Source organism: Populus trichocarpa, chromosome 2 (genome assembly GCF_000002775.5).
Source record: "Populus trichocarpa isolate Nisqually-1 chromosome 2, P.trichocarpa_v4.1, whole genome shotgun sequence".
Lineage (NCBI taxonomy): Eukaryota > Viridiplantae > Streptophyta > Magnoliopsida > Malpighiales > Salicaceae > Populus > Populus trichocarpa.
The window spans coordinates 9,501,905-9,517,358 of record NC_037286.2 but is presented as its reverse complement, the minus strand read 5'-3'; the positions used below and the strand labels follow the sequence as shown (position 1 = coordinate 9,517,358).

At 33.5% G+C, this 15,454-nt stretch overlaps 1 protein-coding gene and 1 pseudogene across 1 annotated transcript; both read right to left on the bottom strand.

Annotated features, from left to right (window-relative positions):
- Positions 1-1,793: 1,793 nt before the first annotated feature.
- On the bottom strand, positions 1,794-5,398 carry LOC7462876 (protein ROOT INITIATION DEFECTIVE 3-like; annotated as a pseudogene).
- A 7,523-nt stretch (positions 5,399-12,921) lies between these two features.
- On the bottom strand, positions 12,922-14,813 carry LOC7462875 (heat stress transcription factor B-4). Its single transcript, XM_002301140.4, has 2 exons — positions 14,189-14,813; positions 12,922-14,062 (listed from the first exon to the last, which is right to left on the bottom strand). Exons 1-2 carry the CDS (start codon positions 14,435-14,437, stop codon positions 13,217-13,219), a joined length of 1,095 nt encoding a protein of 364 aa, XP_002301176.2. The 5' UTR covers positions 14,438-14,813; the 3' UTR covers positions 12,922-13,216.
- Between the last annotated feature and the right edge of the window lie 641 nt (positions 14,814-15,454).

The following is a 15,454-nucleotide window of genomic DNA, read 5'->3' as shown; positions in this document are numbered from 1 at the left end:
AGTTGAGTTCATGGTGACTGGGTTATTCTCCTAGGTTCAGCCCAAAAGGGATGAACGTTTCTTTTAGGCCGAACTCATGAGAATTGAGCTCTTCCCCTAAGCTTAGCCAATAAGAGTTGGGTTCTTCCTCTAATTTAAGCCCATGAGAGCTAGGATTTTTCCCTAAGTTGTGCCCATAAGGGTTGAGCTCTTCCTTACGGCTGGGGCCATTATAGCTGGGCCCGGACATGTTGCCTGAGACCATAGGTTTTTTGGGACTTCAGGGTGGGGGTTAGACACGCTAAATTTGAGTTTATTAATAAAATAACACATTGCAAAAAATATTTAGAAAACTAGAACAATTTAGAAAGTCGCAGATGACATTTGCGACTCGTGAGTCCTAAATGTCATCTGCGACTCTCTCAAGTTGCAAAATTATTGGACACAAGATTCAATAAAAAGAGAGGAGAAAGAAAAAAAAATAAAAAGACTCTAGAGGCACATTAATACTTCGATGACGACGCCACTGGTATCGTTAGAAAGATCTCAATGGTACGAATCCAACATTACCTGGAAAATTCACAAACAATGATTAGAGTTGGTCACACGAGCTGCCCAAAGGCAAGTGAGCCCTGACACCTTTATATTACTCATGTGGTTTACTTCGTTCACTGTTTGTGGCTTTCTTTAGTGGCATTGAATTTGTCTTGTCGAGATCTTTTCAAAAGTATCAGTGGTGTTATCATCAGAGCTCAGTGTGCCTCTAGAGTTATTTTATTTTCTCTCTCTTATTTCTCCACAAATTACAAGAGGAGAGAGGAGTGAGAAAAAACAAACAAAGAGAAAAAAAATAACACTGAAGACACATCAAAGCTCTAATAAAGACAGTACTTTTAGAAAGATTTCAACAAGATGAATTCAACAACTTGAAAGAAAGTCACAAACAATGAACAGAGTGAGCCACACGATCCGTTTAAAAGTGTTGGGGCTCACTTGTCTTTGGGCCACTTGTGTGACCTGCTCTGGTCACAATTGGTGATCTTTTTTAGTATCATTAGATTCATCCCATTTTGATCTTTCCAACAATACTAGTAATGTCGTCATCGAAGTTTTGATGTGCCTTCAATATCATTTTTTTTATACTTTTTTTATACTTTTTTTACTGGATTTTGTGTCTATCAAATCCTTAGACGTCATTTGTGACTTTTTAAAATATATTGTTTTTCTAAATATTTTTTATATTGTTTATATATATATATATAAGAATCCTAAAAAAACTCTATGGCTTTGGCGTCAATTTTTGGAGAGTACATTTTCAGAGCCCTCGCCAGTCTTTCCTTCGATGAAAGCTAGCGTGTAGAAAGAGGATCTGGTTGATCAGACTGTTTTTCAGGTAAATCTAGCTTCATCAGTGCTGTTTGCGTCACGAAACTACAGATGAGCTCACAAGCTGATTTTTGCCTTGTATAGTAGTACATTTTGAGCCGCGCATTCTTTCAGCTCTTTGCTTATTTTATTTTTTTGTGATTGAATGGCTTTGAGCACACAATTACAACGCTCATCTGCGTCCACACATGGACATTTTGGTTAAAAATGTGCATCTATCATCAATCAAAACCGAACAGCTTAATACCAAGAAATTTAGTTTAATTATTCACATTTTAAATTTATTTTTTAAAATTACTAGTTTAAATGCTATAAATTTCAAAATCACTAAAAACTTATATGATTATTAATTTCAGGAACTCAGAAACTTCAAGAATTCAAAAAATTAATCTAGATGCGTATAAATTAACTAGAACACCCATGATTAAAAAAAAAAAAAAAACCAGCATCTGCCTACCTAATTATTCGTCTTGCGTCTTTATCTCCTTACATTTGCTGGAAAAATCCTATTTAACTGTCTTAAACTCCTTCGAAATACTTATTGTACAAATTCATTTTCACCAATGATAAGAACTGCAATGCTCACCCTCTGCTAACCCCTAACCAATTAAGTAAACGGACAAAGCTCATCATATGACTGCTCATGGAAACAATGAATCAAATCTGAGCACCCAGTCATAATGGCACTTTGTTCCGCATGATGCTGTGGCAAATTCATGGGATTCTTTAAATTATGAACATCAACTTCATATACAAGGATAATAAATTCCAGAGGCAGGGGAATCAGGAAAGCTAAGTTGACCTTCTCTTGGGGCATGAAATCATGTAGTTGGGCTGAGGAGGATAAAGTAGTCAAACCCACAATCGATAAAGAGTGAAAAATATGAGTGTGGTTAATCATCCAGCTTCCATGGCACGGCAGTAACATGATTGAAGCTCATCTGTCTGATAAAACTGTTACCGTAATCCTAATCTTGAATGTTGTTCCCAAATACCTTCAGGATGACTTGTTTTTGATGGTCAACAAATGAAAATTCCAAAAAAGGACATGATTGTGAATAACTAAAGCGGAGGTTCTCACCACTCATCGGATTAATGGCAAATACACTGACAAAAACTTTGAAGCCATTCGTGCAATGAGAAATCCTTTGACATCTCAGGTTAATATCTGATTTGCACTCCCCACGTCATCTCCATCCAAGAGCTCGACCTCGCAAAATTCATGCAAGTTGTCATACATTTTCTTCCACCTTTGAAGCATTTGCATTGATAGCGTGCAATCAAGCTTTAGCTTCTCCACCTCCATTCCAGCTGCAGCAGCTGAGCCTTGTTGCTGGAATCAAAATTTTGTAAATACAAGTTACAGATATTCTACGCGGTTGGACAGAAATCAATAGGGAGCTCTTTCTAAAACAACACTCATCACAGTAACAGTACTGGAAAAATTGAATTTAGTTATCTGCATTAATAAAGTAAAAAAATGAAAATTTTGCAGCAATTAAGAACCTGAAGTTCTTTGATTTGACAATTAATCACTTGAGAGCTGATGCATGAAGAATCCAGAGGATTATTTCAAGACGCCTGGAGATTATCTACTGCGTAACGATTTTCTCATCCGTTGTATTGATATATTTATTGACCGGAGGTGGTAATGATGATCCATGCCTTCTTGAGTAAGCGTGAGCATTTGACAACATTGCGGGTTCAAGTACGCCATTCGCTTAATAACATGGATATTGTTCACATGACCTTTGATTCGTGCAATGTCAAATCACAATACAGAAATGTAAGCATAGAAAGAAAGAATAAAAATTAGGAATAAGGCAAAAACCATATGCAAATAAGCAAACGGAAGTCTAGGTAATTAGAACAAAACCTTTTGCATGTTTGAACACACTAACCATGTTATGTGTTTTTGGGTCCCAAACCTCGAATCATACCAACCTCCCTATCCAGCAAGCAATATATTTCCATTTGTATTATATGCTAAGCAAGTAACAGTTACTGCTCAATACAAAGCATATATAAGTATGTATAAAAACAATTATTTAAGTGCTGCTGCTGATGCTTATTAATATCTAAAGATCATGTAGGAACCTTCTAAATAGCATAGGAAATCGATTCATTATCTTTTGAGTTGAAAAGAAATCTATGAACATCTCTAAATCTATGGAAAAAAACACCATGTTCCCCAGGAGTGAAACTTAAATCTGCATATTAATGGGAAACATTTCTCCAAAATATAGCATGTTCACAATCTCAAGATCTAGGCCCTTGTCAGAAGCAAGAATTGGTCATGCCATCATGACAATGAAGGGCAGAGCAATTGAAGGCACTGCTGGTACCATGATGAGTCTTGCTACATAGCATAATTAAATACTATAAAGTACACACTTGTTACACAGAAAAATCAAATACTACAAAGCACGCACCTTAAATTTCAATTAACAAAACAATCCAAAAGCAAGAGGCTGAGTTACTTGGTGGAAATGATATGAGCAATGAAAACTTCGAACGCAGAAAATTTACATGCTAGAAGATTGCCACATTTATGACATGAATATCTGTAAGAAAAATCACAAACCTGTGACTAGGTAATGAACTGATGATATGCAACCAGTGACTTTTGCTAGATGAGCTATCAGCATTGAGCGCAGCAATGTGTATCTTGCCATCTCTGCCACCAGCATAAAATACATGTTCATCAGGGTCCAATGTAATCGCATCAATAATAGAGGGAAACTGTATATTTCTTAATAAGATTCTGTTAGATAAGCTCCCCACCTAATACAATCCACATCGGAAAAAAAAATCTAGCACATATCATGAAACAAATTTAATGCAAAATATATGGATTCAAAAAAAATTGAAAGAGTACATTGCTTACAATAAATATACGTGGCTCTACAAACAGCATAAAAATTACATAGTGAAGCAAAATTGTTTCCGATGATAGAGTGCCAGTCACAGGATAATAGACAAACCACAAGCAATTTAATCCAGAAATTGTAAGATCATATATCGAGTTGCAACGCGATTTTCTTATTTGAACAAAAACAAAATTAAATAATTACAGTCCCCATTTAAGGTAGAATCTTTCTGCACAAGGAACTGGATGGTCCTAGCTACTCAAAAACCATGCTAGCGAATAGGCACATCAAAGTATATCCTAAATTTATCAAAGAAACATGTTATATTTCCCCAAATTGGTACTGAGTAAAGAATTTTAATCGGCTAAGGTTGTAAAACTAATTTGTTTAAAAATGCATCACTTGCAAGCTCGACTCCAATTCTAGGAGGGGCTCCCTTGACGACCTTTCTAAGCAATCAGATTCACTGAATACTGAACTCAATTATCATAATCCAATTATAAATCGATATCTTAATCCAATTAACATCTTATCAACTGATTATCGATAGAAGTATGAATTAGTGTCTAAGTTAATGGAAAAAATTATAAATAACATGAAAACAGTGGAAAATATTCATTTTCAACAAAGATCACATCAACCTGTTACCATATCAGTGACACGCAAAGTATGCTCTTGAAAGCTATGCTCGTAAAGTGTGCTTGCCCGCTCTGTTTGATAATCATCAAATATCCTACCTTGTACAAAAGAAACTCAAGTATACTCCACAATCATGAGCATAAAAAATTAACCATTAACATTAAACAAAAAGCTATAAAAAACCAAAGGACGTACACGAGTAGTGACCAGACTCGAACAGATACATCCTCAGAACCAGAAACCAAAAGAGAATCATCTTCTGTAAAAACCAAGCAAGTAACAGTCCTGTAATGGGCACGCCATTTCTTAAGCAATCTACCCGTCATTCCATTCACACGACAGAAATGTCCCAACAGCAAAATTAGCAGCTCTTCGAACTAATTTCCGCTGGCCAAAATCAACAAACATATACGAAGAAAAGAAGAGAGAAAGAGAGAGAGAGCAAGAAAATTCACCTCCCCAAAGTAAATATTCCGGGATAAACCACCTCCAACAATATAAGTGCCTTCACTATTAGCAACAAGCGGCTTTACCGGCTTCTCTGGGAAGCACTTAACCCCCACTTGAGGCTAATAAATGGATAGAAATGAAATATATCAGACCAAACTTACTTAGATGAATTTAATCAAACACTTCAAGTGCATATACCTTAGACCAGGACCAGTAGAGGATGGAGCCTGAAGATGCTTTGGGGTCCTGAAGCTGGGAAGAGGCCAGGAAGCGGCGGCCGACGGAAGTAAAGCCGTGAGGAGCGGAGACGTAGTTATTAAATATTTTGTTTTATAAATATATTAAAATAATATTTTTTTTATTTTTAAAATTTATTTTTAATATTAGAATGATACATGAATAAAAATATTAATTTAAATTTAAAATTCAATTTTTTAAAATAAGCGGTAACAAAAAAACAAATGATGTAGTTTAGTTTACTGGGCTTCCGCTTTGAAACAGTAGGCTTCAACCTTGAAACAATTACCGGATGCTTAAAGGTTGTTTTAAAGTATTTTTTTATTTAAAAATATATTAAAATAAATTTTTAATTTTTAAAATTTATTTTGATATTAACAAATCAAAATAATATAAAAATACTCTAAAAAATTAATTTAAATCTAAAAAATATTCAAAAATATAATTAAACTATAATATCAAATATAACCTTAACTCGATATTATAATACAAATTCAAGATCCATTATATAATTGCTACAAGCTTACCACTATAAAAACAACATTTATTAAAACAATTGTCTAAAACACTATACTAATCAATTTTTTTTCATTTTAATTCTTAATATTTTCTTAATAAAAATCCAGTCTTTTATATCTAATTTCATGACTATTTTTTCAAAATTTGTTAAGGAAAGAAAAAAAATTCAACAATAAAGAATCAAGGTGTAAAATAAGAAGAAAAATCATGGCTAATCTAAAATTTAAAGGAAATGTTTTTTTTCCATTCTCATACTTTTTTTTCCTTCATAGTACCTATAGCTTTTGTAATTTTTATTTTGGTACAAAAGTTACTTTTCTTAACATTTTATTCATTGAGTTAGAGAGAGGAGAGAGAAAATCAAATGAAAATGATGATAAGAGAAAAAATATTTTTTTTCATCGTTTTTCAGCTACGAAACTCACATTTCTTGGTATCAACATCTTTCATTCAATGAGATGAATTCAATGGTGGTGAGTTTTTCATATAAACACGCATGAAAAAGTAGATAAAGGTTGTTTTGGGATTGGTAGAAGATTTATGGAGGTTTTATGGTGTTTATTAGGTGTTTTTGGGTTGAAAATTAAGTTTTTTTAAGGTCTATGCATGTTTGACCACCAAAGTCGTGCATCTAGCTTGACTTTTTTTTTTAATTTTATCTTTTAATATTTAATTGATTTTGAATTATTTTTCATATTTTCTTTATCATATAAATAAATAAGTAAATGTTTTTGAATCTAGTGAAGTCTATAACCTAGGTTACAAGTTTGACGGATTAACTAGAGTTAATCTAAGTTAATCTAATATGTCCTTATATCCATGTTAAAAAAAATATCTTCTTGAGATTTTTTTTTAATACCGAACATGATCTAAATCACTTTAATTTGAAGAAAAAGGAAAAAAGAATTTATAAAATTATTATTTTATATTTAATAAATGATATACTTATTCAAAAGCAAGGGTAGAGAAGGTAATTTTGCTCTTTACCTCCAACTATTTGTAAGTTATAACTTTTAATTAAAAACAATTTCTTTATTTTTCTTCCCTCATTTTCACCTCGATCCAAGCAAAATAAGGAAAATGAAATTCATTCCCCTTACATCCTCTCCTCTGTTTGATTTCATCCCACTTTCCTTCCTTGATGATTGTGGCTCCCAAACACTATATGAGGCATTATTATCGCGATGGTGGAACCATGTATGGATTAACAGCACTGCCGCCATAGCAAGACGTTTTCTTAATTAATTGCTTACCTCTTTTTGGTATAATTAAGAAATTATTAATATTTTTATTTTTGAGCCCTGTGATTGCTCATATGATGGCCACTGAAAGGTTACATGGTCGTTAACTTCAGGGCCTGTGAGATTAGTCGAGGTGCACGCAAGCTGACCCGGACATCCACGTTAAACTAAAAAAGAAATTATTAATATCGAATTGATCTGCACCGTGATCAAAAACATCATGTGCAACCCAAATCCATCTGCTATCTTCTCTACACGAAGGGAGGCTTCAGCAGATTTTGAGATCTCCACTAGTTTTAAACAACTTGTTTATGCACGATAAATTGTCTAACGCACAGAAGCAGCCTCGAGAATATGCGCTGAGCAGTCCATTGCATGCTCCACTTCTAATTTTGACAGCTGTTTAGAGAGCCTGTAATTAAATATTAAAACTGTCAAGAGAGTACTTTAGTAGATAATTATTCCAATGTCAATTTTTTAAAAAACATTATCAAGAGTATAAAACTTTTTTAGCACCTTCATTCAATTCAATTAAATGGTATTATATTAATATTTATCAACTTTACTCTTTTTTTAATTCGAGTTCTAAATTAAACCACGTGAAACCTGATCTAAAGTGTATTATTTAATTTAATAAATTCAAAAACAACTTTAATGACTGATAGAAACATGACATAACTTAAAAAAACAATATTTTTTTTTATATTGAGACAATATCAGATTAGATCGACCTTGGTCATCCTACAACCTGAGTCATAGATTTCAATGGGTTTAATAACTTTGATTTTTTTTTATAAATTATTTTTATTTAATTTTACGATAACATTATTAGATGCTTTCAAAATCGAGAACCAACTTTAAAAAAAAATATTTATTTGAGATCGTGATAACCCTATAAAAAATAAAAAAAAATAAATCATAAACTTCATTTCTCAACCAATCCAATATTGAAGAGTGAAATAAAAAAAACAATCAGAAAAATTAAAGGATCAGAAACTAAAAAAAAACATATCAAGTTGGATAGGTAAACCCATTAATTCCATAAATTGGAAAACTCGGGTCAACACGTCGAACCTGTAAAACAGGTAATGGACTTCATTGGGATTAATAACATATTTTTTTTCTAAATTATTGTTTTATTTAACTATATGATAACAAATATAGACGATCACAAAATTGAGCGTCAAACCAATACTGAGATTTTTTTTAAGACTATGATAAACTCATAGAAAGCAAAAAGAAATAAATTATAAAACTAAATTCTCAATCAGCCTAATATCGAAGGATAAAATTGAAAAAAATAATTTTTTTAAAAATAAAGTTAAACTCGTCATACCCATTAACAAGCCCATAAACTTTCTAAAATTTAATAACATATTTTTTTGAAACTATTTTGTTTAACCATATGGTGAAAAGAAAAATAAAATAATCATATAATCGAGTTCAATTAAAAAAAAATATACTCTACTAAACCTGCAAATAGGCAACTAGAATTTCATCTTCAAACTCTAAATTAGGTTACTTCAAACCTAATTTTTTAATAATTTTTTTTAACTAATTTATTTTTAAAAATAAAGCATATAACGATGCTACTTGTGATACCCTTGAGCTCTAGTAGGAGGTGGTCCTTAAAAGGCATTAATTATTATCTGAATCATTAATTTATCAGGGTTCAAATCTTAGGAGGTGGTGCTATGTAGTCGTGGATTATTTTAAACATCGCATATGATTCAAAAAGCAGAATATTCAATAAGATGCAACGGTACTAATTCCACAGATCGGTCAGATGAGATGAGATTTCATCTCGTGAAAACGGAAAATTAGGAGGTAGGAAAATTCACAGCACTAATTTAATTGATCATGCTGAAGTCAAAACTAATACAAACAACAACGGCCAAGAGTGGAGAGAGGATGAGTTCCACTAATTTTCCTTCCCATCTTCGTACAAAGAAGCAAGAATTTGCTTGAGTTGCCTATTAATTGTAGGCAAAGGGTCGCTCCAATTCCACCAAGTGACCTGCCCTCTCAATGCAATGCAACGCAACGTTGCTTCGCCTTCTAGTAGCCTGCGGTGACAATTTCAAGACCCTTCACGACAACCATTACTAAAGTGGTGAACGTATAATTATTTATTTAATTTAACTCTTTTAAAAATAACATGTAATATGATGATGTTGAGATATTTTTTTTGATATTAATTTTAATATTGTGATAACTATATAAAAAAATTATCAATTCTAAATCCCTATATATAGATACATCATATAAGAATTAAATTAAAAAAAAATCAATAGTCAAACAGAAAAAAGGACTTAAATGCAAGAAAAAACCATCATCGAGGATTGCTATTATAATTCATAGTGCTAATGAGTGTGATGAAACAGTGTTTTTCCAATACCTTTTAGTTTTATACTTAATTGTATAATTTCTCGCGCTATGCCGTGGGTAAATTATATTTTTTTATGTAAAAAAATATTGAAGTATTGTTAACATGTTTTTTATTAAAAAAATTAAATTATATAGGGATTGATCCCTGATGTAAATTGGTCGACTTTATAGGTTCAAAGACAATCCAGATGATTAATAAAACTATTGCTTGACTCAAAGATGATATTTTTAAAAAAATATATTAAAATGACAACATATTAGATCGATGAGGATCAACTCGGATTAACTTGTCAAATCCGCTACCTAGATCATGAGACCCTAATAACCTTATAGAGAGCAAATAAAAAACTATTAAACCAAATTTCTAATCAACCCAATGTTGAAGGATGAAATTAAAAATGAAATTCAATTCCCAATTAACCTAATGTTGAAGAATAAAATTAAAAAAAATAATCACAAAACAGACACAAAATACCAGCCAAGTCAACCCGAGCCAACCGACCAAACTTGTGATCCGGATTATAAGACCAAGATAACCTCATTGAACACAACCTGATACAGATTATAAAGTCTAATTTTCAACCAACCCAATATTAAAGAATATAATTGAAACAAAATAAAAAAAATGGATACAAAAGGATAAAAAAACCTTGAGTCAATTGACCTAACCCGCGACTTGGATAATAAGACCATCATAACCCCATGGAAAGAAAAAAAAAGATTATGAAGCCCAATTTCAAATCGACCCAATATTGAAGGATTATATTGGAAGAAAATGTAAAAAAAAAATAGACAAAAACAATGACCCAAGTCAACTCGGGTTATCCTGTCAAACCAAGGTCACAAGACCGGGATAACCCATAGAAAGCAAATCGAAAGAAAAAATTAAAAAAATGTAATTCTCAATTAACCTAATGTTGAGGGATGAAGATGAAAAAAAATCAATTTATACAAGGACAAAATAAACTCGAGTCAACCTATCTAACTTATAAAACTCGCGACTCAGATCATGAGACCGTGATAACCCCATAGGAAAAAAATACAAAAGCAACTATAAAGTATAATTCTCAATCAACTCAATATTGAAGGATGAAGTTTAAAAAAACTTAATTAAAAAAAGATAAAAAGATGACCGAGTCAACATGACTAACCTTCAAAACTCGCAACCTAAGTCATGAGATCGAGAAATCCTTTAAAATAAATTGAAATAGATTATGAAGTCTAATATCATGTAAATTTAATATTAAAGGATAAAATTAAAAAAAAATTAAAAAAAAATCCTCAAAAATTTGGAGGGATAAAATGAAAAAAAAAAACCTTGACTTTTAATTATGCATTGCTAGATTGAAAAGCTAATTTCTTCTAGTACAGGTTAAATATTTAGAAAACTAAACCTAGTTAGGGTAGGCTATATGTATATGTAGGGCATCATGGCCTCGTGGGAAACTTCGAGGAGAAAAGGGAAAACAATTTGGATACAAGTAGCTAGTTTTTTTCTTTTTTACAGCCTTATATTTATTTATTATACGCATCCACGTACCCTGCATTATATAAATCCTTATAAGTAGTATTAATATATGGTATATGTCAAAAACTTGTCAATAAAGTGTTGTAAAAAAAGAAGCCTCAGGAAATGTCAACAAAGTGCGATCAAAAGACTAAACGAAGCATAACAAGTCTTTTTAAATCCCATCTCTCTCCTTTCCTGTTTTTTTTTTTTTTTAAATTAAAACTTTGATTCAAATGACCTTATTTTGATGGTCGCTGTTAAGCAGCGACACGCAAACACCTTCCTTTAAAGCATCTTTACTGGATGATCCGTATCCACTTTTGGATGCCCCATCACCCAGCACTCTTTTTCACCCTTCTACGAGTATATAGACTGACGTGTCATCTCATTTATGTATTCTACATCACGCATGAATTTTCATGTCACGTGCGATACCTCCCAAGTCCTAGAAAGGACAAAGGTTCGGAGAAGGGGGCGTAGGCATAGGGGTACTTTTTTGTCAAATAAGAAAATACTAGGGTTAGGGTTTTGTATGTCGTATGAGAGGTATACATTGCACGACAAAGAATACTATTTGTCTAACTTTTCTTAACACATGCTCCCATCTCTGTCTCTTCAGAGCTTCTCTGTCTTAGACATTAAATAATCTTCGTGAAAAATACACAAAAAAACAAGCCAACAAAAACAAAGGAAGATTAAAACCCATGCCAGTAGAAATGTATAGTCGAACCCACTTTAATTACAATGGCAATACGTACATAGGACAAGCGAAGGGATGCATAAAAAGAGATGGGGTTTTTAAGCAAATGCTGGTTTGTTTAGCTATCATTCATGAAGACTCTATCTTTATGGGGTTGTAGCATGGAAGAAGAAAAACTAAGAAGGATTGGAAATGGTGAAAACAGGGATGCATGTATTGTAAGGAAAGAGAAGATGGGATCCAAAGGGAGGTTCGAGGAAGCTGATCGGCTACTTAAAGTAGGTAAAAGCAAAGGTTTCTGGTCCTCAGAAGAAGTATAGAAGCCTTGATAGAAACATTTCAAACCACTTTATTTTTTAGTCAGTCTCTCTAGCATTTCGCTGTCATCGAACAGGCCGCTCATTTTTTTCTTCTTCTTACTTTTTGAACCCCGTACTCTTTCATTACATCTGTTAATTTGTAATTTTATTTGCCGTCTACTGACAGTGCATACAAACGAGAAATGATGACCTGCTTCTTTTCCAGATTAATCGTATTATCTATACAGTTTCTTTTCACATTGACAAATAATTCTAGGAATAATTAATGATAATGATAGTTATTATGACAAGGCTAATCATATTTTGAGAAATGAATGACCATAATCATATTGTCCTCAGCTAGTTAGCTGCCCTTTCTTACTTTTGTTTTTATCCCATCCATCAGTTTTCGGATGTTTTGGAAGTATTTTGCAAGACATAGTGCTGCGTATCATACATTAATGGGACTAATCAGAGAAAGCCCTAGATGAACCCAGCCTGAAACCTCTCAGCTATTTTTGCCCCCCAAAAGAACCTAAGAGGAAAGGAAATTAATTAAGCCATCAAGACTCTATCTTTCCCTTGCATTAGTTAATGGAACTGAAACTTTTACAGACATTAAATTCAGAAAGAGGAGAAGCAGGAGGAGAGAGCAATAAATTGCAAACAATCAAAATGAAAGGACATCTCTTTAGAAATGGACTTGTGATTTTTAAACTTGATTTGATTTGATCTTCATTCTAACCAAACCCCACCTGCATTCATGGCTGTGGGGGGTAAAGAAAATACCCGGCACTAAAGTTATATACAAGGTCACAAAAACCAACACGCACGCACACGCATGTTTCTTTCATTAACACGAGCTAGTAGCCTACTATCATCTCAGACTATCTTAAGACTCAAAGAAGACAATGAAAATCAAACAAGAAATAAAATCTAAGAAAAGATATAAATATTAAACCCAAAAAGCTCAGATCTTTAGAATTGATTTGAAGATACTAACATCTTGAAAGAGGCATAAGATTCAATCCTAAATCATCCTTGTCCAACACCAAACGAGCCTTGCTAGTTTCCATATTTCCTGGATTTGAACCATACTCTGGGTGCAATCTTTTCTTTGTTTGTAATGACACACCAAACAACTTTGTCTTGCAACCATTGTTGTTGGCTTCTTCAAGAATGGTCAAAGAGCTCTGTGAAGTAGTTGTAGGTGAGTTGATCAAAACATGAACTTGAGGGATTTGCTTAGGGTTAGTTGGAGCAGTTGTAGGATAGTACCCAAGAAGCTGGTTTAAGGGCTTCTGTACTAGAGAACCATTAGAAGTAACATGATTTGTTGTAGCATAAGGTGATGGGCCACAAAGAAGCAAAGAAGAAGAGTAGGAATTGCTGGGAGCAACAGGCTTGACATGATTTTGGACAAAGTAAATAATATCATTGTAAAGCTTTTTCATGTGCGCAAGCTCGGACATTAGCATATTGTTGCTTCTCCTTAGTCTTTCATTATCTTCTGATAACGCAGAGACTGAACTATTAAATCCACCCCCACCACCAATAACTGTGGCGGTAGCAACTCCTCCTCTTGGTGGTGAAGTGAGAGGAGGTGAATCACACCAGTTGTTGGCTTGCTCATCTGAATCAGATGGAGAGATGCTGGTTCTGCTTGGGAAAGGAAAGAAACTGGGCCCGTTAACACCAAAAGGAGAATGTGGGTGGTGCTGATTAATGGCTACTTGTGGCTGAGCTGTTTTTCTTCTATGGATTTCACAAAGTAAATGTTTTTCTCCCTTCTTGAAAAACTCATTAGCGAACTCCCATCTGTCAGGTACAATCTTCCTAAACCCCTAATGCACCAAACACCCAAAACAAACCCAAATCAGAGCCAAAATAAAAAATAGAAAAAACAAAGAACAAAGACACAAAGTTTTAAAGAAAGGGCATATGATAAGAGTGATTGAAGTTATATTTACATAGGTATTGAGTTGCCTGACAAAGCTAGAGAAGTTGTTATGCTTGAAATAGTTAGGAAGGAGATCACGAGCAAACTCAGGTGGCCTCCAAACAACGAAAGTAGTGTCATCTTCACCCCAAGAAACTATGTGGTCAGTGGCTGGATCATCTACCAGTTGGTAGGTTTTGGTAAGGAAAGGAGCTGGGACTGATTTGTGGGAGTCTAATGAGAGTAATATGCCTTCACAGTTATCTAACATGAGAGCCATTGGAGATCAAAAGCGCCTGCTAATTTGCAGGAGAGGTGTAAGAGAGAAAAAGTGACGGTTTTGGATGTGATAGCTAGGTAAGGGATAAGGAAGAGAGTGTGAATATGGATATGGCGGTATTGTGAAGCTCGGGATGGGAGTCCTGGGTGTGGATTGAAATGTTGAAGAGGATGGAGGGATGTTTTTAAGTGTCTTGGTGATACAGTAAAATATTGTGTACAAGTTGTTTTTAAACTCTGTAAGTAAAATAGGGGTGAATTCACATTAACGTTGGATAGTCTCCTCGGTTGTGTGGTGAGAGAGAATATGTGTCTGTATGTCTGTCTGTCTGTCTAGAACTGTGAAATCAGGACCTTTCAAGACAAACCCGTGACCTCTCTCTCTCTCTCTCTCTCTCTCTCTCTCTCTCTCTCTCACACACACACACACACATTGATCCCGCGCACAGCCACTTAAAATCAGGCACAGGAGGATGGTGCAGGCCTGCCTTTCTAAATTGACAATGCCACCCTTCTCTTTTTTGAGTTTTTTTTTGCTAGATTAGAAAAAGAAAAAAAACTATTACCTGAAAAAATAATTCTTAAACTAGTCGAAATTCAACATACATTTTTATAAAAATGCAATGGCATGAAATAAATCAAAATAATCTAATAGTTAGAAAAAAAAAAAGATGCCATGCCAAAAACAAAAAAAAAAAACACAAGAGAAGAAAAAGAAAAAAGAAAAAAAAATGAATGAGACGTTGAAGACACAACAAAGCTCCAATAAATCTTCAACGAGATGAATACATAAACACGATGAAAGTTAATTTCAGAATTGGTGATAAAATGCCAATAAATAAACATGTCGCTATCTTTAGATTGCACGCGTGACTCACCATTAGTTTTAAAGTCGGCTTTTCATGGTGTTTATGAATTTATCTCGTCGATATCTTTCTAGTGGTATTGAAAGTTTTATCCTCAGATTTCTGGTGTGTCTACGAAGTATTTTTTTATTTTCTTTTCCTTTTATTTTCTC